The 25,363-nt window shown below is 46.8% G+C and overlaps 2 protein-coding genes across 5 annotated transcripts; one reads left to right on the top strand and one right to left on the bottom strand.

Annotated features, from left to right (window-relative positions):
* Positions 1 to 100: 100 nt before the first annotated feature.
* On the bottom strand, positions 101 to 6,805 carry LOC104691731 (nuclear pore glycoprotein p62). Its single transcript, XM_039572023.1, is given in 14 exon segments — positions 101 to 324; positions 1,473 to 1,539; positions 2,067 to 2,178; positions 2,540 to 2,674; positions 2,795 to 2,844; positions 3,236 to 3,380; positions 3,535 to 3,643; positions 4,070 to 4,174; positions 4,357 to 4,414; positions 4,416 to 4,492; positions 4,959 to 5,069; positions 5,305 to 5,349; positions 5,352 to 5,686; positions 6,475 to 6,805. Coding segments are annotated over 14 exon segments (1,740 nt in total). The 5' UTR covers positions 6,774 to 6,805; the 3' UTR covers positions 101 to 232.
* A 171-nt stretch (positions 6,806 to 6,976) lies between these two features.
* DNAAF6 (dynein axonemal assembly factor 6) lies at positions 6,977 to 16,099 on the top strand. 4 transcript variants are annotated; one of them, XM_039572040.1, is made up of 7 exons: positions 6,977 to 7,046; positions 7,765 to 7,879; positions 9,608 to 9,671; positions 10,778 to 10,883; positions 12,821 to 12,917; positions 13,708 to 13,793; positions 15,316 to 16,099. In XM_039572040.1, the coding sequence occupies exons 2-7, from the start codon at positions 7,778 to 7,780 to the stop codon at positions 15,449 to 15,451; spliced, it is 591 nt and encodes a 196-aa protein (XP_039427974.1). In that variant the 5' UTR covers positions 6,977 to 7,046; positions 7,765 to 7,777; the 3' UTR covers positions 15,452 to 16,099. The 4 variants fall into 4 exon arrangements, with proteins under 4 accessions (XP_039427974.1, XP_039427972.1, XP_039427975.1 ...); XM_039572038.1 differs by having other exon boundaries at positions 7,042 to 7,087; positions 7,765 to 7,874; XM_039572041.1 differs by lacking the exon at positions 6,977 to 7,046 and adding an exon at positions 7,049 to 7,087.
* Positions 16,100 to 25,363: the final 9,264 nt, after the last annotated feature.

Raw genomic sequence — 25,363 nt, 5'->3', positions numbered from 1 at the left:
CTGCAGGCAGAGCTAAAGGACAAAGCACACACTTACTGCACAAACTTCATGCAGTTTCTGATGGGAGCAGGTGAAATCCAGTCCCACTACCACACAGACAGGCTTTGAACAAACAACACATTTTATTGTAAGAAAAGAAACAAAGCCAGGTCCTCATTTCAGTGCTCAGTTCCCAAACACCTCTGTTCTCTGTCAAGGCTTTATATGTTCATCCTTTGAACATGGGACTGTTTCAATCAAACGTGATCCTAAAGCTGCGCTCCTGCTCCTTGCGGCGCCTCTCACAAACCTTTGTCACCTCTTCCACCTTTCTCTGCAGCACAGCTGTGGGAGAAACAACGAATTCATGTCACAGTCACCCCAGAACACAACCCTGCCCAGTTTTGCCTGTAGAAAGAAAAACATTTTCTTGTTGACAGTCACTCAGATTTGACAGCGGACAAAGCAACTTCTTCATTAGTGAATGACAGAGGGAAAAATGGGTCTCCTTTCTAGGACAACTTAAAGGAAACAGATGGCTATTTTCACATACATTCAGTAAAGCCAGAATTCAGGTAGAACAGAAGCTGTACCAGATTTCCTGAAAAAGGCATGTTTGGAATGTGGAGCTTAGTATGAATGTTGGGAAAGAAAACACCTAATATAGACCCTGACCTAAGCCAATAATTCTACGTGAACATGGAGAAGCAGGCCTGCTTTCACACCAGGTGTGAGCTTTTCACAGCACTCTGCCCAGGCAGTGCACGCTGGAGCTGCTGAGAGCAGAGCTGCTTTATTCTGCCATGCCCCCGTGTGGCTGCTACCAGTTAGAAATCCAAACGGCCCAGAATTCCAGAAGTCCTCGCCAGGAGGCAATCCCGAGGAGGAAAGTCCCTTTTTTCTGTCTTGTTTTAGTATGGCCCGAGCTAAACGTGAATCCCAAACCAGAAACATTCACTCCACTGGTCAAGTGTTTGCTCCTGAGTGCGTCTCCCACTCTGCACTGGATCTCAAGCTATTGAGGCTGTGAAATTCCCACATTATTCCTCCAGTTACCCCACCTGCAGATCAATGCAGGCTGCTCCATCTTACCTGGATCTGGCTTCCTGTTTTCAGAGTGGGAAGGATGGTAACATTCAACACACACACTTCCCCTCATCAATTTTCCTGCTCCACAGGCAAACCCCATCTCTTTTACAAGTTGGACTATTTAACATTAGTTTGACAGAATGAAGAATAAGGTTTTCAAGTTCTCTGCTTTGCACTGATGCATTTCAAGCAGGGCTTTTTTGGTAAAACAGCTGCAGTTGCCAGGAATTACTTCTCAGCAGAGGCCTCTAATGAGGCACAGCAGGAGAATTCAGCACAGAAGGGACAGTGACATTGAAGGTGAGGAGGAAGACTCCTCAGGCAGCTTCAGGGATGAACAACAAACACTCACAGTGCTCCTGCTTTCCATTCACATTCCCAAAAGGCTGCAGGAGAAATCTCACCTGAGTTCTGGTCAATCCACTGCAGGGAATCCATGTGTGCATTCAAAATCTTACAGATCTGCTGGAGCTGAGCAGAGAGAGAAGGTGCAAGTCAGTTGTGACACTGCATGAACACTAAGAGGAGTCAAGGGCAAGTTTCTCCTTGCACAGCTTCCCTAAGCCAGCAGCCACTTGCCCAGGGAAGCCTGTGCAGCAGCCCTGCTCCTTTGCTTCTCCTTACCAGCAAGAAGACTGAATAGTTTAGATTATGTGTCTGTGGCTTTGGCTTATTTTAACTGAGACCAAGGAACCAGCAGAACATTCAACATCCTTGGCTTCAAGTGGCAAAATTACAAATGAATGTGGAAAAACTCAGCAATGCTGAAGGAAAATTTTTACTGAAAAAAAACCTTCTTAGTAAAGCCATAAGGAGCACCAAAATCAATTTAATAGATATCAGAAAGAGGTGGTTATTCAGACCTTGTTTTATGAGGATATAAAAACAGTATAAAGAAAAAGTATGAGTGGAGTATCCATATGGGGACAAAGGAAGAGGTAGAATTATGTCAATATCCTTTGCCTCCTCAGCAATATAAAATAAAAGCTTGCATTTACTGGGTCACTCGTGTCTGCTGGGCCTCCTGATGTGTTCAAGTGATCAATGATGTCCTTCAGATCTTGTGCCATGCGCTTCAGCTGAGCATCGATGTTTTCAGCCAGTTTGTAGCTGCAGAGCACACAAGAACCAAGATCAGAAGGTTTGAGGAGAACTTTGAAGACTTGCACCAGCTATGGGCAATCAGAATGAGCTTCCACATCTGCAGCCAAGGCTGGAAAAGACCCAGGAACAGCACCCAGAGAGGCTCCATCACCCATATGAAGCGACTCCCAAACCCTGACTCTTAACAGATACATGGAGACAGACAAGCAAGAAAGCGAAAGACTATGAGTAAAATCTAAGTTGCCATGCATGAAACAGGATTAATTATCATTGTTCAACACAGTCACACATCCCAGCTCTGCCTCCTGCTGACTGATATCACCACAGGACACTGCTCATCCCCCATGCCCAGCAGATTTGTGCTCACGTCCTCTCCCGTTCCTCATCCGCATGCTGCAGGTAGATGGTCCCGCTCTGTTCCTTCACAGACTCCTCCAGAGGGGTCAGCAAGTCCTCCAGCTCCTTCTGCTGGGACAGAATGAAGTCCAGTTCCTGATCCAGTCTGAAAAGAGAAAATGCCAACTGCTTCCCTTTCATGTTGCAGACATTCCGGAGCTGTCACACAACGGCAGGACAACGCAGAGAAGAAAGAAAATCATTTCAAGTGCTCGCAGTCTCCTACCTCTTCTGATCAACCTTCACCTTCTCTACTTCTCTGTGTAACGAAGTAATCTGCAAACAGAAGACATTTCATTACACTTTGGAAACTCTCAAGTCAGCTCAGCAAAGAAGAGAGGTGGAAGGGAGAAAGCAGCACCATGCAAGTTCTGCTAGAAACAAGAGATGGCTCCATAAAGATTTACAGACCAAAGATGGAATAAGGGAGGTTCAGCTTGGAATGATCCCCCCCAAGGGAACTTGGTAGCACAGAGCAAAGTCACAGAACAGATTTCCAAACACCAAGGCCTAAAGGCCAGAACACACAGAGAGGTTGTGAAAAGCACCCAGGTGGAGCTCACATCTATTTCTTTTACAGGCAGAAGGTCCCACTCGATGGCTTGTAACACTGAGGCCTTTAAGGACCTGAGCAAGCAGAATGAGGTTCCAGTGGGGGTCACCTCACCTTCTCTCCATTCTCTATCAGCATCCGGTCCCAGGCATTGACTTGTGTAGCTTGATGGAGGAAGTGCTTCTCTTGGTCCTCCAGTTCCAGGCTCCACTTGTTTATCAAACTCTCCAGCTGGGCATAAGTCATCACTGGGGGGGCACTGAGAGGGAGCGAGGGCCAGCACAGGGCACAAGGTCAGGAAAGAGAAACACGACAGCAAGCGTTCATTTCCCCCTCCTCCTCCAGATCCCATCACCAGCACTGCAGCTGCTCCTGCCCCAGGCAGGAAAGGGTCAGTGGTAACAAACACCCACCTGGTTGTGGTGGTTGTGGTTATGGCAGCTGTGGAGGTCACAGCTCCAATGGCACCAGTCGTAGTCAATGGCTTCAGATTCAAAGGAAAGCCAGAAGCAGATGTGGTCCCTGGAAGAAGAGATTCAAGTCAAGCAACAGAGGACGACGCACCTGGTACCTCACAAACTGAGAGCAGGTCCAGGGTGCACTGCCCAGGGGCTGTAGGAGCTGCAACAGATCCCTCTGAAGGGACCAACAGCAAATCCCACCTCTGTCAGGGAGGGAATGAAAACATGCCGAGCCCACGCCCTGCTCAATCCCCTCAAGTCTTACTGTTAGAACCCATAACTACCAGCACACCCAGTTCCTCCCCTGCAACCCTTGCAGTGGATGACAGAACTTCTATGTTTTCACAAAGAGATGGAAAAGCATCAGAGAAAGACAGACTCTGTTGTTTTCAGTGACTCGAGGGCTTTACAAATCACAACTGCTCTGCTGCTACTCTCACAAGTCAGGCTCCCTTCTCTTCAGTGACTTTCAGCATCTCACTCCTACCAGTGGCAGTGCTTGTTGTGGCAGCTGTTGTTGCAGGAACTTTTAATCCAAACCCAAGTGTCCCCAGGCTGGCTGTCCCCGTGGAAGCAGTGGAAGTGGCACCAACTGTAAAGAGAAGACACCATCAAGGCGTTGCATAACCCATGAAATGCAGGGCCCCTTGGAAAAGCTGTGCCCAGCCTGCTCCCCCTCCCACTGCAGCAGCAGCAGCTCCAGCACCCACAGGGAGCAGCAGCCCCCGCTGCTCATTTACTCCCCCAGGGATAAACCTGCCTGGAGAGACTCACGTGAGAGGCCCGTGGTGGTGGCCGAGGTGGGGGCTGAAGAAGTGGCCACGGACGCAAAACAGCGTGGGCCCCGTGGAGCCCAGCACTGAGGTGGTGCTGGTGCTGGTGGAGGCCGTTGTGGCAGCTGTGGATGTGACTGCAGAGAGAAACAGCTCCATCTGTACAAGCAGAGCTCACTGAGCTCCCACCCGCTGCACAACAACGCTGCTGAGAGAGAGGGTGACACAAACTGCCCGCTACACCAGGTTCTTGGGGATGTCAGCATTTTAACTCCCTTTGCCTCTTACTCTCCCTCCGCTCCCGCTCTTTCCCAATTTGCCCTTTAGGATTGTGCCTCCCTTCCACTGTGCTCCCCAAACAAGTACAGAACAGAATTTGGCCCGTGGGACACAATGAAAAATACAGGACACGCTGTCCAATGGCTCTAGGAGCTGTCCCAGATCAGCATTGCCAGGGTAAGCTCAGAGGAACAAACGCTTCTGGCCCCTTCCCACACCCCAGCACGAGATATTTGTCTACTTCCAATAGACAAATACTGCCAGGAGTGCATCAGATTTCACAAAGCCTTGAGGAACTGTTTCCCAAAAAAACCAGCTTCCTACCTCCAAGCTTGGTTCCAAAGGACAGGGTGGGTGCCTGGCTGGTACCTGTGCTCAGCGTTGCCGTGCTTGTACTCGTGGCTGCTGTTAAAGGCAGTGCCCCAAAGCTTAGACCTGGATGCAGGAGCAAAAGGCAAAGATGGACTTCTTTCCTACAGGCTTAAAGAGCAATTGCTCCCCAGCACTGCAGACCCTGGACAGGCCGAGGAGAAACACCTCTGGCTCCAGCCCTCGCTCCATTCTGCCCCAGCAGAAGGCAGAGGCTGCAGAGCTCCTCCACTGCACCCTCAGATACCCGCCATGGCCAAGGCTCCCAGCCTGCAGCTGCACCCCCAGCCTGCTCACCCACCTGCGGGCTGCCCCCCGAGGCTGAAGGGGCTGCTGACGGGGTGGCAGCTCCCTGGGTGGCCGTGCTGGTGGTGGCAGCAGCCGCAGGGGCCGTGCCAAAGGTCAGCCCTGCGGACGTCGCCTGCGGAGCCGTGGTGCCGATGCTGAACCCGGCTGTTGCCGCCTGAGTCGTGGTGCCACTGGAGAAGGTGAACCCTCCTGTTGTCCCAGACTGAGCCGTGCTGCTGCTGCTGCCAGCGGAGCCAAAGGCAAAGCCAGACGGGGCTGCTGCCTGACTCGAGGGCGTGCTGGTTGCAGCTGGGGCACCAAAAGAAAAGCCCCCTGTGATTCCAGCAGCTGGAGTGGCAGTGCTGGCTCCAAAGTTCACTTTTGGAGTATTTGCCCTAGGGAAGAAAAGAAAAGAAGCCAGTCAGCTTGAGATACACATGCACTCAGGTACACAGTTGCCTTTCTCCCTGACCTTTTGCTGACAGCAAAAGCCTCCTTTCAAAGAGATGCACACCTGGCCACGTCTGTGTTCCAATTCTGACAACAGACTGTCAGCTGCTGTCATCTGCCATCCCCTGTCAGGGCTCTTTCTACTGCCTCTCCCTTCACTACCTCAACTCTGCCAGGCACCACAGGCCATTTTATGGCAGCATAAGTGAAGCTGCTCCTTCTCTCAGCTCATAATCACCCTTTCTGCTCCCTCTACACAAGGCTGGGTTTCTTCTGCTCGTCCCCTTTTTAGCTCCCATCTGGCAAGCTTTGACAGCAGCACTTCTGCGGAACCACTTCAGAACTCACAGCCTTTCCTTAAGGACAAATCACTCCCAAACTGCCGAGAAAACATTCTGAGCACTCCAGATTCGGGTCAGGAGGAACAAGACGTTTTATATCCGTTAGCAAAGCTTTAGCATTTCCTTGTGTAAGCGTCTCCACCCCAGTTACAGACGGAACCGTGGAACATCTGCTTCCCAACACGTGGAAGAGCTCCCCCATGAAAACATCCGCCGGGACGGGCCACAGGGCTCGCCGAGCACTTTCCCAAGGAGGCGATCACTGCAGGGCGCTGGGAACTGCCAGGCACAGCAGCCAAGGCTCGCTCCCTGCAGAATCCCCGGCAGAGCCCTCGCTCAGCACCGACCGGACCCCCCCTCCCCTTCGCCCCTCCCGGCCCCCGGGCTCTCACCCCAGCGGGAAGGCGGCGGCTGCCGGGGCCGCGGGGGCCGCGCTGGCCGAGCCGAAGCTGAAGCCGGAGGGCTGCGCGGCCGTGCCCGGCCTGCTGAAGGAGAAGAGCCCGGCGGGCTGGCTGCCGCCCGCCGCCGGCGCCGTCGCGCTGCCGAAGCTGAAGCCGCCCGAGGAGGCGGCGGGCGCGGGCGCGGAGAAGGAGAAGCCGAAGCCGCTCGTGGTCGTGGTGGCGGCCGCTCTGGGCGCGCCCAGGCTGAAGGCGCCGCCGGGCGCGGCCGCCCCGAAGCTGAACTGGCTCATGGCGCGGCGGCGGCGGCGGCGGCGCGGGCCGAGCTCCCTCAGGCGCGGCGGCAGCTCCGCGACCGCGCGCGCCGCGATGGCGTCACCGCGCCGCGCCCCGCCCCCGGGTCTCCTCTCCCTCGGCTGCCATTGGTCAGTGCGGCCGCCACTCGCGGTTCCGCGGCTCCGATTGGCTGTTCTGGAGCGAGGGGGCGGGGCGTGTGTGTGTTGCTGTGGGGACGGGGGACGCGGCTGCGGGCGGGGCTGCGGGACCGGAGGGGACCCCGGGCCTGGGTGCGGGACCGGGAATGCGGGACCGGGAATGCGGGACCGGGGTGCGGGATAGGGGGGACACCGGGCCGGGGTGCGGGATAGGGGGGGACACTGGGCCGGGATGCGGGACAGGGGATGCGGGACCAGGGTGCGGGTCGGGGGTGCGGGACCGGGGACACCGGGCCGGAGGGGCGGCGTTGGGGGACGCGGTGCCCAGCCTTTTCCCCGGTCGTTGCGGTTCCCCTCGCTCCTGTGTGCTCCCGGCGCTGGGGCGGTCCGAAGGCTGGCGGGTGGGCTGAGACGCGGTGAGGAGTTCTGCCGGGTTACCTGCAGGAGTCACTGTGAGGCTCGAGCTCTGCTTGCAACAAAAGCTTGGATATCTGGAAAGGTTCTTTCCGCAGAGGGTGGCCGGGCACTCGAACAGGATCCCCGGGGAAGCGGCCACAGCCCCAAGGCTGACACATTGTGAAGAGCATTTGGACAACACTCCCAGGCACATGGTGGGACTCTTGGGGTGTCCTGCACAGGGCCGGGAGTTGGACTCGCTGATCCTGATGGGTCCCTTCCAACTCAGCATATTCTATGATTTTATGTTCCATTTTACAAGTTTTGTCATCACACATACAGGAACTTGGCTAAACTTTTCCTTCCCAAACACACAGCAGGAAAATTGTGCTTTATAGGCTGTTCAAAGCACATTTGGTTGCTGCTTCATCTGTCACTTGTTTTTTCTGCACAGGTGAGCAGTGGGTATGGACATGGACAGTGTGTTGTTCTCAGGCTCTTCTCTGCAGAGCCTTGCCAAACTGCTGCATGATGCACAAGACGAGGATGATGATGATGATGATGGTGTGGTGAGCTTTTCATAAGAGTTGCTGCTTCTTTTACATCTAGTACCATAGCCCTATCTTGTTAATAAAGGAGGAGCAAATCTCTTTTTCTCCAGAGGGAGTAAAAACAGAACGAAAACCTGGGAAGGTTTTGGACTGACTGAAACAGCGAGAGGGTACTTTAAGAGTAATAAACTCTTGAGGGAGAGTATGAGCAAGATGCCCCAGGAAAACAGGGAGACATTGTGAGCACAGCATATGAGGGAGGTTTAATTTTTCAGCCTGAAGGAAATGAGAACATGGAGTTGAAAGAGTTTTAGGTGCTTCAGACTTCCCCCTACTTTTTCCCTGAACTCTGCTGGAGATGAAGGCAATTACAGCCAGATATTTCATATGAAGGGGAAAATTTGCTACTCAACTTCTGAGTAAGGACCAAAATACCCAGAGGCAACTGAGTGCATTAATTTTATACGTCAGGCATTGAAGAACTGTAGAGATAATTGATCACTGATGTACAATATGTAGTTTGGTGGTTGTAAAATAGGGAAAGGTGGATAATCATGCTAAGGTGCATAATCCGAAGGAATAATGAGAGAAATATCTGAATGTGTTCTTCTGTATCAGTTCATCTCAGGAGCAGATGAAGATCACAGTGTTTGGAGAACATGCATTATTCCTGCAACACACAACCGCTGCTTTTATCTAGGTCTGCCTGTGTGCTGGGAAGAAATATTCCCAGGAACCCCACAGGTGCCAACAATGTAGAAGGCCTCTGTGAAGGCTCAAAACTTTGCCAAGTCACTTAGGATTTTGAACAGATCATATTTTGACATGGATAACAAAAAAAAAAAAAAAGAACGGATAACAAAAATGGCAAATGCCTCAGTGTTCCTCCAAATCGCTCTTCAACAAAGAGCTGACCAGCCCCATTAGTGGCAACACATGTCATAATTTGGGATAAAAGGAGTGCATATCCCTTGAAGGTTTCTTTCAGTGGGTTACAGATGTGGTCCTTCACACTCCAACTATCCTCCAACTGTTTAATGCCTGCCTTTTAAACCCAGCATTATTGCTGTACATCTCTGCAGTAAACATCCTGATTTTAAAAATAATTTGTTTACATCTTATTAATGAAATGAATGACACTTCAGAGACAGGAATGGAAAATTGCCACGAGGGATGTCAATTAAGTCTGAGTCAATCTGGGTAAATTGAAATCTTTATTTTGATTTAATTTAATGCTCTGTGCATATGAGGCACTTTTATCGAACCAAGGAATCTTCATATATAGAGAAATGCCTCACTTTGGCCTATTAGCACCAAATTGATTCATAATTAGAGGAAAATGCTGTTGCCTCATGATCTCTACTGTAAAAAGGAATTAAAATGCTGTGATGGGGCTTTCATGTAGCACCCTTGGTTTCCTGTAATATTTTCATGGCAGGCAAAGCATGGAAATTTTGCCAAAATGCCATGGAAACCAAAACTCACAAAGCACATCTGTCTGTGTTAATGGGCTTCTGTGAATCCTGCTTAAACCCAGCGTGTCAAGGTCAATTTCTGCTGTGTGAGAGAGAATGAGGCAGGGAGAACGTTCAGTGGTTCCGTCATGAAACTGTGGGATAATGCTTTTTCAATTCCATCAGGGATTTGTTTGAGCTCAGATAGCATGTTATATTTACTGACATTATGGTTGTAACTGAGTTTGGCTTTATGAAAATTGATTTAAGATCATTTTGCCTTTCTTTGCAGCCACGCTGTTCTGTTGGTGCCATGACTCCTGGGAGTGTTGGACCAGTAAAGAAAGAGACCACCAGTAAGGGGGATTATTTGTATGTTTTGGCATCCAGTCTCATGTCAGCAGACTGTAACAGCTGTAGTAAGATACCACTGAAGGGTTTGCTGCAATAAAAGAGTGATCACTGACCTTTGAGATGGGCATAGCATGACATTTCATACAATTACACTGTACAATTATTCCTTTCCTGAAACCTTAACTGTAAAACATGCAAAGTGAAGCAGAAAGGGAAATGCCAGAGCAGCCTCCAGTGGAGATAATAACAGTTCAGAGTGCAGCCTGCTTAGGGGCTGCAGAGATCACAACTGAGCAGCAAAACCTCCATATAAGTAAGACAGAAAGACTTTTTTGGTAAAGTCTTGGCAAAGTTAAGTTTTTTTTGAGCTAATGCTGTCGCATTATTGAGCAGCTTAGTTATGAGCCCTAAGAAAGGCCAACAAGGGCCAGGGTGAGTTTTGCAGGAAAGGAACTGTGGCAAATATAACAGATTATTTTTGCTTGGGATTCCAACAATAACCAGAGGTTCTACTCTAAAAAACTTCAAGTTTCACATTTACCAGCTTACTAAAAGAATATTTTTCCATGCAGGATAGACATAAACCATACTTCCTGCCCATAGACTTTCGTGTGTCTTAATCACCTTGTCTGGAGTGTGCCCAATAATTAATGGGAAGAATTGGATTTCTCTGTGAGGAGGTGGTCCTCTTGTGAATAACTGCTCACTGAAAAATCTCTTGTCAGGGGGCTTGTGGGAGATTAGTCTTTCATCCTTCTACACTTTACCCATTTTGAAGTGCTAGATATTTTATGCCAGAGAGGAGGATTTCCAGGAAATAAAGGTTGGGTAAAGGAGATTTAAGTGAAAGGAAAACATCCTCCCTCTGCAAATCCTCATTCATAAGATAGTGAGGTGAAGAAGACTGTAATCATTACCTAGAATGCTTTTAATGCAAAGATTTTTCTAAAGCCTAGAAATACTTTTCTAGGCTTTAGAAATGGCTTTTCTTTTTCTTTTTCTTTTTTTTTTTTTTTTCATTCTTGGAAAATATTCTAAGCTTTCAGCAAACCTTAAGGAACAGAGACATTTCAAAATGTGTCAGTATGATTTTTCTCCGCACTTACAGGTACTTTTCAAGTGAAATCTGAAAACAAGAAAACCATTTGGAATACAGAGGAGGTCCCAGAAGGATCTGAATTTGATGATACCTGGGACCCTAGAGAAAAGCCAGAGTAAGAGAGCTGAGACTGCCTGTGTGGGCTTTACATAGCATTAATGGAAATGAGTTAAACAGCATCTACAGCCATCTGAAAAGCTCGTGTCGTGCAAGAAGAAAGGAAGGATATCACTGTTGCATCTAAAGCAACATGTGAGGAATGGTTTTAACCCCTCTCTTGAAACCTTCTGATCTCATAACAGAAACGTAGTGTTGTTTTTTCCCGTCATAAGTTTACATGCAGTGTCAGTTACTTGTATAAAGTGGGATTAGGAGGGGAAGTAGGTCAGAAAAACGATTTATTAACTTTAAAATATGCCATTTATGTGAAATACCTGCTTTTTCCTGCTGCAACCGAGATGCATCCATTTTTCCATACTCATAAATTCATAAAGTACTCCAATGTATATTTGCATTTCAAAGATTTAAGCTCTTTAGAGACAAATAGTACTGCAGGAAGAAAAGCTGTGTGCAGGCAATTTTGAGCTCTTAAATCTTGTCATTCAATCTTAGTCTGTCAAAGCACAACTTAAAACCAGAGCCTTTTTCCTTGCTCATAGAAAAACAGTAGCAAAAGTGTTCTTGAAATGGATATAATCAGGCAGATAACTTGTAGTTTGTAGAGGTCAGAAAGCCCTGAGGGTCAGTCCATAAAGCAGCTTTTGCATTTCCAATCATTGTTCCAATGCCATATCCTGGAGTGTTAAATGCTGGAGCAGATGGACTGTAGCCCATGAAGCTGCACATTGTACACCAGAATCTTCCCTCTCCCCTGCACATGAATCAGGACATGAGGTGTCCAATTTCCCAGTTAAACACAGGACTGAGACCCACATGAACGGGGACTCAGCCTTTCTGAAAATGAGATATTCAATTTCCCAGTTAAACACAGGATTGAGACCCACCTGAATGGGGACTCAGCCTTTCTGAAAATGAGATATTCAATTTCCCAGATAAACACAGGATTGAGACCCACCCGAATGGGGACTCAGCCTTTCTGAAAATTATTTGGCATTCAACCTCATGCACAGTTGTCCTTGAAATGGTCTCCCGTCAGGTATAGAACATGCTCTCTTTGTATTGTGGGCACAACAGAAGCTTTTCTCATTACATTCTTTGGCCCTTCCCCTCTGCAGTGCTTCTCCAGCCTCAAGCACTTGTGACCCATGTTGCACAGATGAAGAGAGAGTATAAGTCTTTATAATAGTTCATCAAATGAAGCAAAGAAAATGTCCTGAAAGGAGAACAGATGGCTGCAGAGGTGCATCCAAAGCTATTAGACACATTTGTCATTGGCTTAGGAATTATTACATATGCAGGTGCACAGTGGAGATGTGAAAGGCTTTCCACACACTTTCTACCAGCTGAGACAAGTGTTCCACCCCACTAATTTTGCTGAACTTAGTAGGAGTAGCATATGTTATAAATACAAATTTAGTTTTCATTTCCTCATTCATTAATTATCAAGAGCAAGGGAATACGTGATTCTACATTTTGTAGATGTGAAGGAGGAGAAAATAAATGTTGGCTGAATGCAAAACAGAATGTTGTGCTCAAGCTGCAAGAATATGCTAAAGGACAGAACAGAACACACATAATTGTGACATCCCCCCTTTCAAATTCATTCCCCAAGAGTTTGTGGTGTTTGAATGGTTTGGATCAGTATTGTATCCACTTAGGATGCATTTCCTGATCCTGCAAAGGTTGGTTAGGGAAGCAGAGGCAGCATGGTGAGTGCTTTGGAAGGTGGAGTCAACAATCTTCAGCTGTCTTCCAGCTGTCTCAGTCATGGCTCTGAACAGAAACCCAGTGCAGATGGACTGGAGCCTTGAAGGGAGACTGCAAAAAAGGAGAGACAATGTGAGGGGGATTTACAGTCCTCTGAGAATCACAGTCTCCTTTAGTCTTCTGCCCCTTCTCCAGTATTGCTAGGCAATGACTTCTCTTTCTCAGGTATGAGATTTTCTTCAAGCAGCATGTGGGAACAGAGGATGTCTTCTTTGGGATGACGGGGAAAGACCCCTCCACAGCCTGCTGTGAGGATATAGTGGTGAGCTGAGCCTGGAGCTCTGATCCCTTCTTTGTGCTCTTTCTCTGTCCTTTTCCATCTTCCCATCTTTTTGAGGGACAGAATGTAAACATCAAGCTCTACCGCTGCCTTTGACCTCCTGTAGCATTTTCTTGTGGTTCTCCAAGTGTTTGTAGGTGACATTTACAGTTGCTAACCTGAGGAACTTGTGTATCTGTTCAAGGACCAAGTGTGCTCAAGGGAATCTGTGCAAATGCATATGCCCCATATAAACTGGAAGGGAATAAAACATAGCTCTAAGATGAAGTTTCATCTCAGACACAATTTTGGGGAGGAGAGGGGTTGGGAAGGAGATTTTTTTCATCTTCCTGCATTTTTTACAAGGAATGTGGGCTAGCAGAATGCTACAATGCTGACAGCCTTTAAAGTTACAGCTATCAGATCCTGCCTCATATTTATATAATCAAAGACCTCCCTGGTTTCTGAGCTCCAGGACAGGTAGAACTGCTGTGTTATCTTTCTAGCAGAAGCAAACTGTCCCTGCAATGCACAAAGCCTGAGGCTTTTGCTGGATGTTGAACACCTGTCAAGCACATTAGCAGCTCAGGATCTGGAAGAGAGTAGGATATCAATACACATCACTGAGCTATTGAAAGCAGTGATTATCACTGTCGTATTTTCTCTGATACAAATTACCTACTCAAAATGTTGCTCTTTGATACTAGCATTGAAATATTCATGAAAATGAGATCTTTTATGGCTTTTAGGGCAACATATGTAATCACAGCTTTACCTCTGCCCATCATTTCAGATTAAAATCAAGCTGCCAGACACAAAGTACTCAGACATCGCATTAGATATCCAGGACAAGGTTCTTGACCTTCGAACTCCCAAAAAGTAAGTGTAGCACAATTGATACAAGTACACTTAATATCTTGTTTGAAATGATGTTTAGCCAAGCTTTCAACTGCAGGCTGTGTGGAAATCAAAGCTAATGATTGTACTATTCATTGCTCGTGAGAAATAGATACAGAAAAAATCACCCATAGTCCATCCATAGGTGTATAATGGGCTGGCATTGAATTTGTGATACTGTCTAGTAAAAAACTGCTTTGAGACAGATTTTGGCTACTTAAACAACAAGGCTTCAAGGGCCCAAAACATCTGGCAAAGAGCTGCCCACAGTCTTGAAGGACTTCTTGTCTAGGATTTCTAAATACTAATTTGTACAAATATATATGACCAAAGATGGTTTAAAAAGTGCAGATAAATTTTCAGTAGCTGAAAGCCCAATTATGGACATATCCAAACACAGATGCAGAGATGGAAATGTTACAAGGTTTCCTGAAGAGATTTCCTTTGATTTTTTTTTTTTTTTTTTTTTGGTAGAGCTCTTTCAAGCCTACAGAGATAATCAACTGACTGATACACTCTTGGACTTCTCAGTCTTCCTCCATCTCTCCCTCAGCGTGCAATGCCCTGCCTGAGATTTCCAGATAATTCCCATGTCTGTTTTGCTTGAAGTCCTTCTTCACAAAGACTGCTTTCATAAGAAACCTTAATCCTCTCTGGGCTGACTTGCTGCACTGAATGGGATGTGGGAAGATCTATATGTGAATAGCTTTCTGCAGATAAATTCAAGGTGCAAGCCATGGATTAAGGCTCAAATAAGTCCCCAGTAGGCTAACTATAGAAAAGCTACTTTTCTCACAGCCAAAACCAGGCAGAGTGAGTTACCCTGTGCTTGGTTTTAACTCAAAGGTGCAACAGGAGTGGAAGAACATTTAGAAATGTTAGTTTTGAAACTGGAAAATTGGGAGGAATAATTGTTCAGCTAAGGATTTACAGAACCTATGGGCAGTAAAAGAAGTAGCTTAATGCAATAGTGCAGATGTAGGAAAACCTCAGCATCCTTTTCCTTTTGCAATTCTATCTTTTTGGTGACTCAGATCTGCCATTATCTTCTCAGTACCCAGCTGTCTCTAGTCACAAGCCTAGCAAATAAAAAGTTCACCATAAATCTGATGGTTGCTTGGGTACAGCCTGAACCAGTGCTGCTTTTACAAATATAAGTGCAAGTCTTCTCAGTATGAAAGAAACAACCAAGATGTCAAGTGCCACATACTAAAAAACACTGTTCTCCCACAGATGGGGAGGAAGACTCAAAGGAACTGCTTCCAACTCTGTAGTCCTGGGGCTGCTTCTAAGCCAAGCTGCTTTTAGGTGATGGAAATATTTCAGGGCCAGTCTAGCTGTGCATGAGGTATTGCAGGTACCCCACAACCTGTCACAAGAAGGAGATTTATTGGAATAACCTTCCCTGGCATACTGATTGAGAAATTGCAGGAGTGACTTGCAATGACATCTCAACTGCTCACCTGATCTGAGACACCAACATTCACTGTGTCTTCTTTTACAGGAAGCTGCTGCTGCACCTCCCCTACCCTGTGAACAGCAAGGAGGGTAGAGCTCGTTTTCTCTCTGACGAGGAGACCTTGGAAGTCACCTTGAGAGTATCAAGGAAGTTTGATTTCATAAATTCTTCTGATGAATAGAGAGATAGAGAGAGTTTGCAAAAACTAAGGTTCTAGTTAGAAGTGTTTTTGAAACCCAGCTTGTTCTGCAGTAGTAGATTGTTTCCCTTGAACAGTCCAGGGGGAATGTCTCTGGAGAAATTAGTCAGGAGGAGCACAGCACCCACAGGTTCTAAAAGCTGATGCTGTCTGGCTCTTACACTGCTCTGGTTAACTTTCTGGTTCCTTCAGTCTGATACAGACCCTGTGAATCAGAAAGTGGGAGATTTCTGGAAGCCAGAGAAAGCCTTTTGTGTGGTTGTGGCTGAGAAGTAGCACAGTGAGGCTCTGGACAATGAGTCTGGTGCTTTGGTACCGTTTCAAGACTTGCAACTGTTGTCCTTGCTTGGACCCCGGTGCTGGGACTGGGGCCAGTTCAGAATCTTCTCTTACCTATTTCTTGGTGAGAAGATCAAAGTTCTTCAGGGATCCATATGCACATCTGAGGCTCCTTTACGCTGGCAGAACAAGTTAACCAACTGTAGTTGGATTGTTGAACGTCTCAGCTCTTTTGAACAGTTTTTGACAATTTATGGTTCAGTGTTGTCTGTTCACCTGCTGTCCCTCCAGCTATTCTTCTGATCTTTCTTGATTAATAAAATAATAGGTTCTAAGGAACAGTTCCAGTTATCTTTGAGTCTGCCTTCTCTATATTAAGCTCTGAGAGACCTCATAAAAGTTGATATAAGAGGAACTTTGCATAACAAAGCTTCTCTCAAAGGGCTGAAATGCTGCAAAATCTGCTCTTTGGCCTTCAGGTCCAATCTAGATGTTTCTCTCAGTAGCTGCTGGGCAAATATATTCATTTAACATTGTTAGTCCTGCAGGAAACAAAGGTACTTGCTCAATGATCAAAGTGGAGAGGACAAGCAGGCCCTGGTAAGTTAATGCTACACTTAAACCAAAAACCTGTGAGTACTTTCAGAGCAAAATGGCTTGAGTCCTGCATTCTTCTGGGGTGGAAGTAGAGGAAAATAATTGACCATCTAGGCTGCAGACAGCACCCATGCAGCTAAATTTTTGGCAGGCTGTAATGGGAAGATGGACACTCCATGATGGACTGCAGACAGACAGTGAGTTTAAAGGTGTAGTCACAGTATGTTTGTAATCACTGCATTGTAACTCCAGGACAAATCAGGCTGATGTCTGGACATTTCAACCACTTCCCTGAAAAGTGAACCATTGCTTGGGTCAGAATAATCCTAATCAACTTCTGCTTTAGCCTTAATGCACTGGAAAGCAGATATCTCAGTTATGATTCATTACAAGCTATGAAATATGCTGGTAACACTCAGGGGCTACTCCAACTGGTATCTGTTTAAGTTTCCATAAATTGGATCTGAATGTCTCTTATTTCAAAGCTGTGGTTGAGCAGGACAATGTAGATGTATGAGAAAAGGCTGAGATCATTCCTCCTGACTCAGTTCTTCCCTCCTGTGCTTGCCAAACAAGCTGTTTCTTGGGAAAAGGTTGCCTTTGTGCTCCCTAGACAATATGCTGCTTAATTTTTGCATTTCTTATACTCATTACAGGAAAAGTGGAAGATGGATCAGTATTTATATGCATGTGAAGATAACATTTGTCCAAACTAATTCAGTACATTTATGGCAGGGTACAACTCTTCTGAGCCCTGCTCCAGTGCTCTCTCCACAAGGTTATGTTGCCTTTATAGTTGGGAGTAATAATTTACTAAGCCTTAAATCATCAAGTTCTCTTTAATTTAATGTCAGTGTTTGATACTGAAAACGGTGATGAGTCTGGCTCATTGTGCCTCTCTCCAGTGTTTTAGTTTCTTATGGAAATGAGCATATGCCACACTGGTATCTGTATCGTAATTTATGTCCAAATATTTTTTTAACCTGAGGGCATTTTATCAGCATTCAGGAGACAAAAATCTGAGGTAAGTATGTTTTGTAAGAAAGCCAGCTGCTGAATAGAAAAGGGAAATACGAGTGTGTACTGCTTAAGGGGGAGGCTGTAGTGTGATTTCTTGTACCTGCTGGCCACTCACTCTGTGCATCCATCTCCAGGCTCCTGTAGATCATCCATGAGGGGGATTGGTTGGTGACACTGGATGGGAAAAGGGTGATATCCTGGCAGGGTGAAGCTGAAATCACAGAGTGAGCATATAGGAACACAGGGAACAAATTCATAAGCAACCAGGCTTTGTGTGTTCCACTCAGGATAAGCTCTACTGCCCTTTTCACTAAAGCAGGGACACTGCTCTGGGGGTGGGCAGTTTGCAGGGCTGGTTGGATCCACTGCCTGAAAGCACCATCATCACCTGGAGAGCATCTCACGTTCTCACTTTCTTCCTATCAAGGACACAGAAGCTGCCCTAGACAGAAGGTTAAGTTTTAGTGTTTGGATTTTTTCCATATATCCTCCCAGGAGGAAACTGGTCAAAAGGACACACAGGTTGTCAAAATTCCCAGAAATCTGGAGGCTACTGCCAGCTACAAGAGTTGACTTTTTTTGCACAGGCTTGAGGGCAGCTTTGCTTTGCTGAAGGAGCACTGGCAGAAATCCTCCAGGAGGAGAACCCCCTTTGCCTCTGAACATCAGCGCTGTTGCCGAAGTGCCACTCCAGCACCTGCAAGCATCTTAATTAATCAAAATTATGAGCCCAGTTAAACAAGCCAGCCATTAAGCCCCAGCCATTAAGCATCATTGAGCTTTATTTGGTTCCCATAAGAAGCAGCCTGATTAAATGTATTGCAGTTCAGTAGAGGGTACTGTAGATGTGGAAATGAGGTAGAGGCTTGTTTACAGTAGTATCCCAATAAACTGCAGGTTCTCATCTCACCTTGTTTGCACATTCTGTCCTCCAGTTGTGGTTGCAGAGCTACCATCCCCATTTTGACTTGTTCCTGCCTTCTCTCAGAACTGTGGTGGTGTGCTAACATACATGGCCCAGCTCACTCTCTGAATTTTACCTCTCTTCATATTTCCCTTTGTCTACTTACTGCCCTGGGGCCAAGATACTTACCTCGTTCTATAGCTTGAGGAAGAGAAGACCCAGAAGAGTTGTTCCGTGTGAACACCTGAGACAGTGCAAGAACTTAAATTTAGATTTTTCCCTTAAGCCTGCAGGCTCTCATTGTCATCTGCCTCTAGGTCTGCTGTTGATATCATCATAGAGCCCTTCTATTTGTCTTAAAAGACTACTTCATTTTTCTGCTGTTCAGTTTAAAGTGTGTATCCAAACTTTGTGTGTACTTCTTGCACTGTGTGAAACACTGCTTTATCAGTATATGCTTCCCTCCAGATAAAGTTTATCTAGAATGACTAAGCTGTATCTACGTGTACAGACAGATCTGTCTCCCTCATGCTGGAGCAGCTCCTTTTCAACCTGCTGGTGTCGGTGTAGACTTTTACCCTCTGTTCTGCAGCACCTGCAGCTTGGATTCCTCCTTGTCCTCTGGGATCCTCTTCAGGAACTGCTGCCACAGGCAGACAGTCATTGTTGTCTGCTCGTGGTCCTGGCTCCAGGAAAGGTGCCTGGAATATGCTGGGGGCTGGTTTATTTTTCTCCTGTAATCTTCACAAACAGGAGATGATTTGTCTCTTGGTGTCTCTCTTTGCTCTCTTTGTGTCTTTCTTCATTCTGTTTTCTCCTTCAGGCAGAATTCCCTTTCAGATTGTGATGAATTCATCAGATGATGGTGAACAGCATTCCTGTTTTTTCTTTTCCCTCGCAATTGTTTGTTCTGTGCTCTTTTCAGGGGACTCTGATCTCTTCTCTCCTTTCCTAAGTGCTTTATCTCCCGATTGTTCTCACATTAGGACATTTCTCACCAGAGCCTCCTGGCAGGTTGCAGTTGACATATCTGACCCTTGTTGGATGTGCCTAATGTGGGTGAAGTGTGTGATTCATCTCCCCTCGCTCAGATCAGTGCTGGGCGAAGAGCTTTGTCCTTCCTTGAGGTGTGTCCTGTCTGTGCGGGTGGGAAGGGGACACAAGCACGAGCACCACGGGCAGAACCTGGAGCGTGTTAAGGCGCTTTTAGTGAAGGACCATGACACAAAAGCAGCAGATGCTGCAGGCTGTGTGAGAAGTGTTGACAGAATTGAGAGGCCTCTTGAGCCTTTGCTTCAAATGCAGCCAGTCCCACACAGCCCCAGTGGAATCTGGTTATGAAGGCATGAACCAACTCAGCAAAAGTCAGACTCATTCAGAATTTCAGCCTTCCCCAAGGCCTGAAAAGTTTCTATCTGCTTCCTGATGTGTGTCCCCACATCCCAGATGAATAATTAAAGAAGTTTTTGAAATCCACTCCAGGGCAACAGTGACACAGGCAACACAGGAATGCCTTTGGTTTTGGAGTATTTCTCTCAATCCATAGGAACCTTTGATCATTTGTGGCTTTCTCATCTCAAGGCCTCCCTTTCATCTTTTTTCTCTGCCTCCACACACTCATTTCTGAAGAGAAGATCATACGAAGTTGCCAGAACGGTAGCAGATACTGTCCACCTACAATCCTTAGAGACCATCTCTCTTTAATTGGGTGTCTCCTTTGTGGATCCCAGAAGCTGGAAACTCACTTCTGTTGCTGAACAATATTTTTTTTTAATCCATGTCATTTTAACTTGATGGTATGACAACCCAGCAAACACTGCCAAGACTGCTAGGTTGTATTTACTGAAACAATTCTCTGGTTCTGTTTGGCAACCTGTCTCCTGCAGCTGCTGAGCAGAGAGAAAAAGAGCCACACGCCTCTTCTAGAAAACTCTTTTCATGTTGGAAAGCTGCGTAAAAAGGAGCAGGATAGGAATGGAGATGGACACAGCTGGTTTTGTTAACTCATCAGGTGATGTGGGCAAGGCAGGCATTTGCCAAACAGTAGCAGGTGAGGAGCTGTACAAATGTAAGCACCAATACTTGAGTTTAATGACACTGTGAGTTCTGGGTGGGTCCCACCCCTCACAGGTGCCCAAGTAATGAGATTTTACCACCCCTGGGGGTTTCTGTGACTGGGAACCCTGGTGATAGGATCTTCTGACCCAGATTCCTGTAGTTATATCCCCAAAGCAGCTCTTGGGGGGGCACTGTGGCAAGCTGGCAAGTATATAGAGGGGAATGAGGGATTGACTTCATCTGGAGTAGTCAGCTATACCTTTTCTCACCTGAGCTGAGCCCAAGGGACCCAGAGGAATCCCTCCAGGAAGAGTTAAATGGTGAGGAACTAGTGGAGCTGGGTCTGTGTTTAAGGCAAACTAGATGGTGGGAGTGATGTGGATTGGGCAAAAGCACAAGTGGGAGAAGAAAGACATTACCAAAATTTCTTTAAAAACACTGTTTTGAAGGTGAAGGTCAGAGCAGACAACTGCCCTGAGCTTAGGGCTGATGAGATACCTTTGTTAGAATGTCACCAGCACTGAAAATCCTGTGCCAAAAGAAGCTGTGGGACGGGGACTGTGCCTAGAATAGCTATGAGGTTTCCAAGAGGGCCTGAGTGCTTGGGTCACACAGATTTATTGAGCTGGGAACCTTGTCTCACTCTGGGGGTCAGACTAAGGTGGCCCTTTTGCAATTACTTTTATCAACAGCAAATGAAAGGGGAGTTGGTGTTGGGAGTTCATGAACCCTCTCAAATGCTCCCAACAGCCTGAGTCTCTGTGCTGTCCTTGCAGCACCTATTTCTGGGTAAGCAGAGTTAGTGTGTGCGGTGCCTGGGTGACAGATTGCTGTTGCCTGACCTGGAACAGGGATGTCACATCTAGTTTTAGGCCTACATGCATATGCATGCTTGCCTCCATCCTTTTCCCTATTTAGAGCAGCCCATGTTTATTAAAAAAAACAAACTAAAAAAAAAACCAAACAAAAAACCCACCCACAAAAATAAACAAAAAAACCACCACAGGCTTTTACTCAAAGATCAGTAGGTAAATAGATAAATGAGGGAATTAGAATTGTTCTTATTCTGGAGCCAGGTGCTACCTTCAGACCAGGGATAGGGCATCCCTCGGGTGAAGAGAAGGGTGTCACCATCTGGAAAGATCCTGCAAGGTTGTCCTGAACCAGTGCTTGAATAAGAGAGCAGAAGGTGATTAACTGCTTGCTGTGATACAGATGCTGAATGAAGAGAAGAGCTGAAGTTATAGAAAACTCCATTTCTGTTCTCTTGCATCATGAGTTCCCAAGTTTATGCTCAGTGAGTTTATTTAAATTGCATCTCTGGTTCTATTTGGAACTAATATTTTTATTTTCTTGAATAAAATGTGTTTTCCAATGTTGTTGCCCCTCCCCAAACCACAGCCAAGCAGCATCTCAGGCTACTTTCTTAAATGAAGAGAATTGTTCATGTCCAGGAGAGCTGGAATAATAACATCTGAAAGAAGCCATGAGACACAACAGGAATTCATTCGTAAGTTAACGAAAGCTGTGCAGTGCAGCATCAGGATGATAAGGGCAGGTCTTGGGCAGAATTTTTCAAGCTAAATTCCTTTCTGTTGAAATTGTTCTACTTGGAAGAATCATGGCCCAGCTTAAATGCTGCTTATATACAAGTTTATGTAGTATTTCTTGGTACAAAGCTGGGTAATAGAACAGGGTACAGGACAGAAACAGGAGAAAGTGTGATATGGAACAAAAGAGAAAGAAAATTGCTTATATGCCCTACCAAAGGGGCGGGGGGGGGAAAGTACCACCTGGGTAATGTAGAGTATTTTCCATGGAATTTGTCACCTGGAAGAGGAATGTTTTGGTACTCAGTGGAAGGGACTGAACTGGAGATGGGCCTGATGCCGAACACCTGATTAAAACCAGAGCACACAGAGCCTGAACCCAACTGTAGAAACAATGAAAGAGCTGGGAATGAGTTTGTGTGCAAGATCTTAACCAGACAATGAGCTGCTGTAGGGAGCAAGGTCACCTCTTCCCCTTGATTTGGGATTGCTCTTATAGTGGGAAAATGAGGTCCTACAGTAAATATGGACTTGAATGCTAAAGCTCTGCCTCAGTGCTCAGAGCAGGTGGACAGAGCAGGCCAGTGGTGGAATATCACAGCATCTCTTGGGCCATGAGTCAGACCAGACTCGTCACCAGCACGCGGCTTTCCCGTCACAAGGACGTGTTCGTCCCCTCTCGTACTGCATTGCCATGCACCTTCAAGGAAAAGGAGCCACAGCTCAGTGCTGTGGTCTAGGATTGTGTCCCTCCTAAGGCACAGGCTCAAGAAGAAGCTGGGGAGTTATCAGCCCTCTCCCACATGGAAAGGGTCCCGTGCTTTTTCTGCCTGGGAAAAGTTAAACCGAGTCAATTTTGCATGTGTGAGCAACCTCTCTCAAATGAGAGCAAGGAGCTGAGTTACCCAAGCCTGGTTTTTATGGATCTGTCCCGCTGTGCACATAGGATCTAACACGGACCTCAGTGATCAGAGCTCTGTTGCAGAGCAGGAGGTGCCTGTCATCCACATGGATTGAGATGCCTGAATCAGCACACTTGTTTCCCCAACAGTGGAAGCATCAGTAGGTTTATTTTCCATCTAGATGCTTGTTGATATGCATGGTGTAAACCCATCATTCCAGCTAACACTGACAGAGGCGGAGAGGTCTCAGAGTAATTAACCACCAAGCTCAGATGTTGCTGAGAGTGGGAGGGGAGAGGAGCTTCAAACAGCATACTAGCATCAGCTGCCTCTTTCTTAAAAAAAATAAAATCTGCCAAACAAGTTTAAATTGCTTAGAAAGCTCTGGGAGTTGGAAATAAAAAAAAAAACATTTAAAAAAAAACCCCAAACCTGAAATTGCTCTGGGGAAGGAAGAGAGATTTGTGGTACTCTAACAGAGCTGCCAAGAGCTCAGCTCAGAGTAGGTGGAGAAGATTGACATCATGCTTGTAGTGACTTCTCAGACTGGAAGAGGTTAACCCAGCTGTTCACTTTTCCATTCCCAGCACCTGAGGCTACCAGATAAAGTTGAGTTCCTAGGAAAGACCCCCCCCCATCTCCAAATATTGGCAAGCTGTGAGCTAGAGCTGGTGTTTGGCTAGAGGCTAACCCTTGAACGCCCAAATGCCTGTGTCCCCCAAGGCTGATCATCAGCCCAAGCCTCAAAGGAAAGATCCACATGCAGCACCTGAAGCCCCTGTACTCACAGGTAAATGGATTCCTGATGGTTTTTCACCTGCTGCAATACTGCTGCTGCTTTTTAGGGAAAGAAGAGGTAGTGCATAGTGGAGCAGCCACTGTGGACACTCCTCAGAGCTGGGCTGCGGTGCAAGGGGGTGTCAGGGGTGGTAATTCACCTGCCCTCTTCGCTGACCCAGAGCCCCCTCCCTGCCCTCAGTCCTGTGGAATCTCAGGATGCAGCTACACCCAGCATGAGTGAGGCAGCCCAAAATCGCTGGTTTATTTTCCTGTCTCAGTTTTATCTTACTGAGATCTCGTCTGCTGACTCCTGGCCTGACGCTCTGCAGGCTCGTTCAGGTTGCCAAGGGAAGCAGACATTGCTCCCCAGGTCTCAACTCACCACTTGCCGCTGCTGTCTGAACTCGATTAAGATAAGAGGCTCTGTGGGCAGGGTCACGGCTGCCCTCTTGCTGATGCAATGCCAAGCAGGCTGGGAGCTTTCAGTAAAAAGTAATTAATGGTAAAGCAGACTCCTGCAGTCCTGCAGTCTCTTGTATTTCTGTTACTTAGGCTTTTAAAGGCAACGGGATCACAGTGGCTTGACTTCCTCCTCTAGCCAAAAATAGGAAGCACACTTAATCTGGTGACCTCACATCCATCTTCTGCCCTTTATTAGCACCATCTATCTCCTTCTGCCTGCTGAAAGGCGACTGTGCCTATCCTCATGGCTGGGACAATACAAATATTGCTCAATTACAGCCATGCTCCAAATGCAATTACTCAATTGCTGTGTTAATTGAATTATTTGAGTTTAATTATTCCATTAGGACTTCTATCAGTACAGTCTAAGCTGCTTGCTTTCTCTCTGGGCTAGCATCATAATGCAGCATCTGGCCACACAGGGAAGAACTGGTTTTACTCACTCAGACTGAGTTAGGCTGAGGAAAGTCTGGCACTGTTCAGAAATGGTGCTCTCAAGTTCAAGGAGAGCTGTCAAGGCTGCAGGGACCCTCTTTTCTCCAGTCAAAGGATTTCCATGCACAATACTTGTAAGCAGAGAACAGAATCCTATTTATGCAGAAATAATTTTGTGTGAAGAGTTAGTGACAAAAATACTTGTGGGGGTTTTGTAAGTGAAGGAATCAGTCCTAAAGATGCCTGGCAGAAATCAAAAGGAGCAGTTGCACAACATGAGCCTGTGATTAAGACAATATATAGACAGTGATACAGTTGCTAAGGGCTGCTTACAGTCCACACAGAGGGGCTGAGATGGGGCCGCAGTGTGAAGTTCTCCAGTTCTTCTGAGGAATTCACCTGGACAAACAGAAAAACTGCTTGGAGTTTATTTCTGATTCCTATCCCAATATCCTGCCACTATCACCAAATCACAGAATTGTTAGGGTAGGAAGGGACCTCTGGAGAACATCTAATCCAACCCATCACTGGGTCTTCCTCACTCTTAACATCATCCAGAGCCCTTGACTCATGGGGCACACTGTTATTAGAAAGGGTGCTCAAATCTTCCCCTCCCTTCAGCCATATGAGCTGCCCTGGTTGATGCAGCATCAGTTTGGAGCTGTGACAGGTGCACTGGAAATAGCCCTGCCTATCTCAGAAGGAGCTTTTCACCCACAGGCTCTTCTCCTGCGAGCAGAGCTCAGGCTGTAACGCCTCTGTTCTGCAGCAGCCCAGAGCTCTGACTGCCACAGACAGCCCTGGCCTTTGTACTTGATGTGTGTGCTGCACTTTGGAAATCCTTCCCTTGCCTTAAAGCTGCTGCCCTTGCAGCTCTGGGAGCAGAAGTTCCTGACATTTGCAGGTG

Source organism: Corvus cornix, chromosome 4A (assembly GCF_000738735.6).
Source record: "Corvus cornix cornix isolate S_Up_H32 chromosome 4A, ASM73873v5, whole genome shotgun sequence".
Lineage (NCBI taxonomy): Eukaryota > Metazoa > Chordata > Aves > Passeriformes > Corvidae > Corvus > Corvus cornix.
This window is presented reverse-complemented; position numbering and strand designations above follow the sequence as displayed.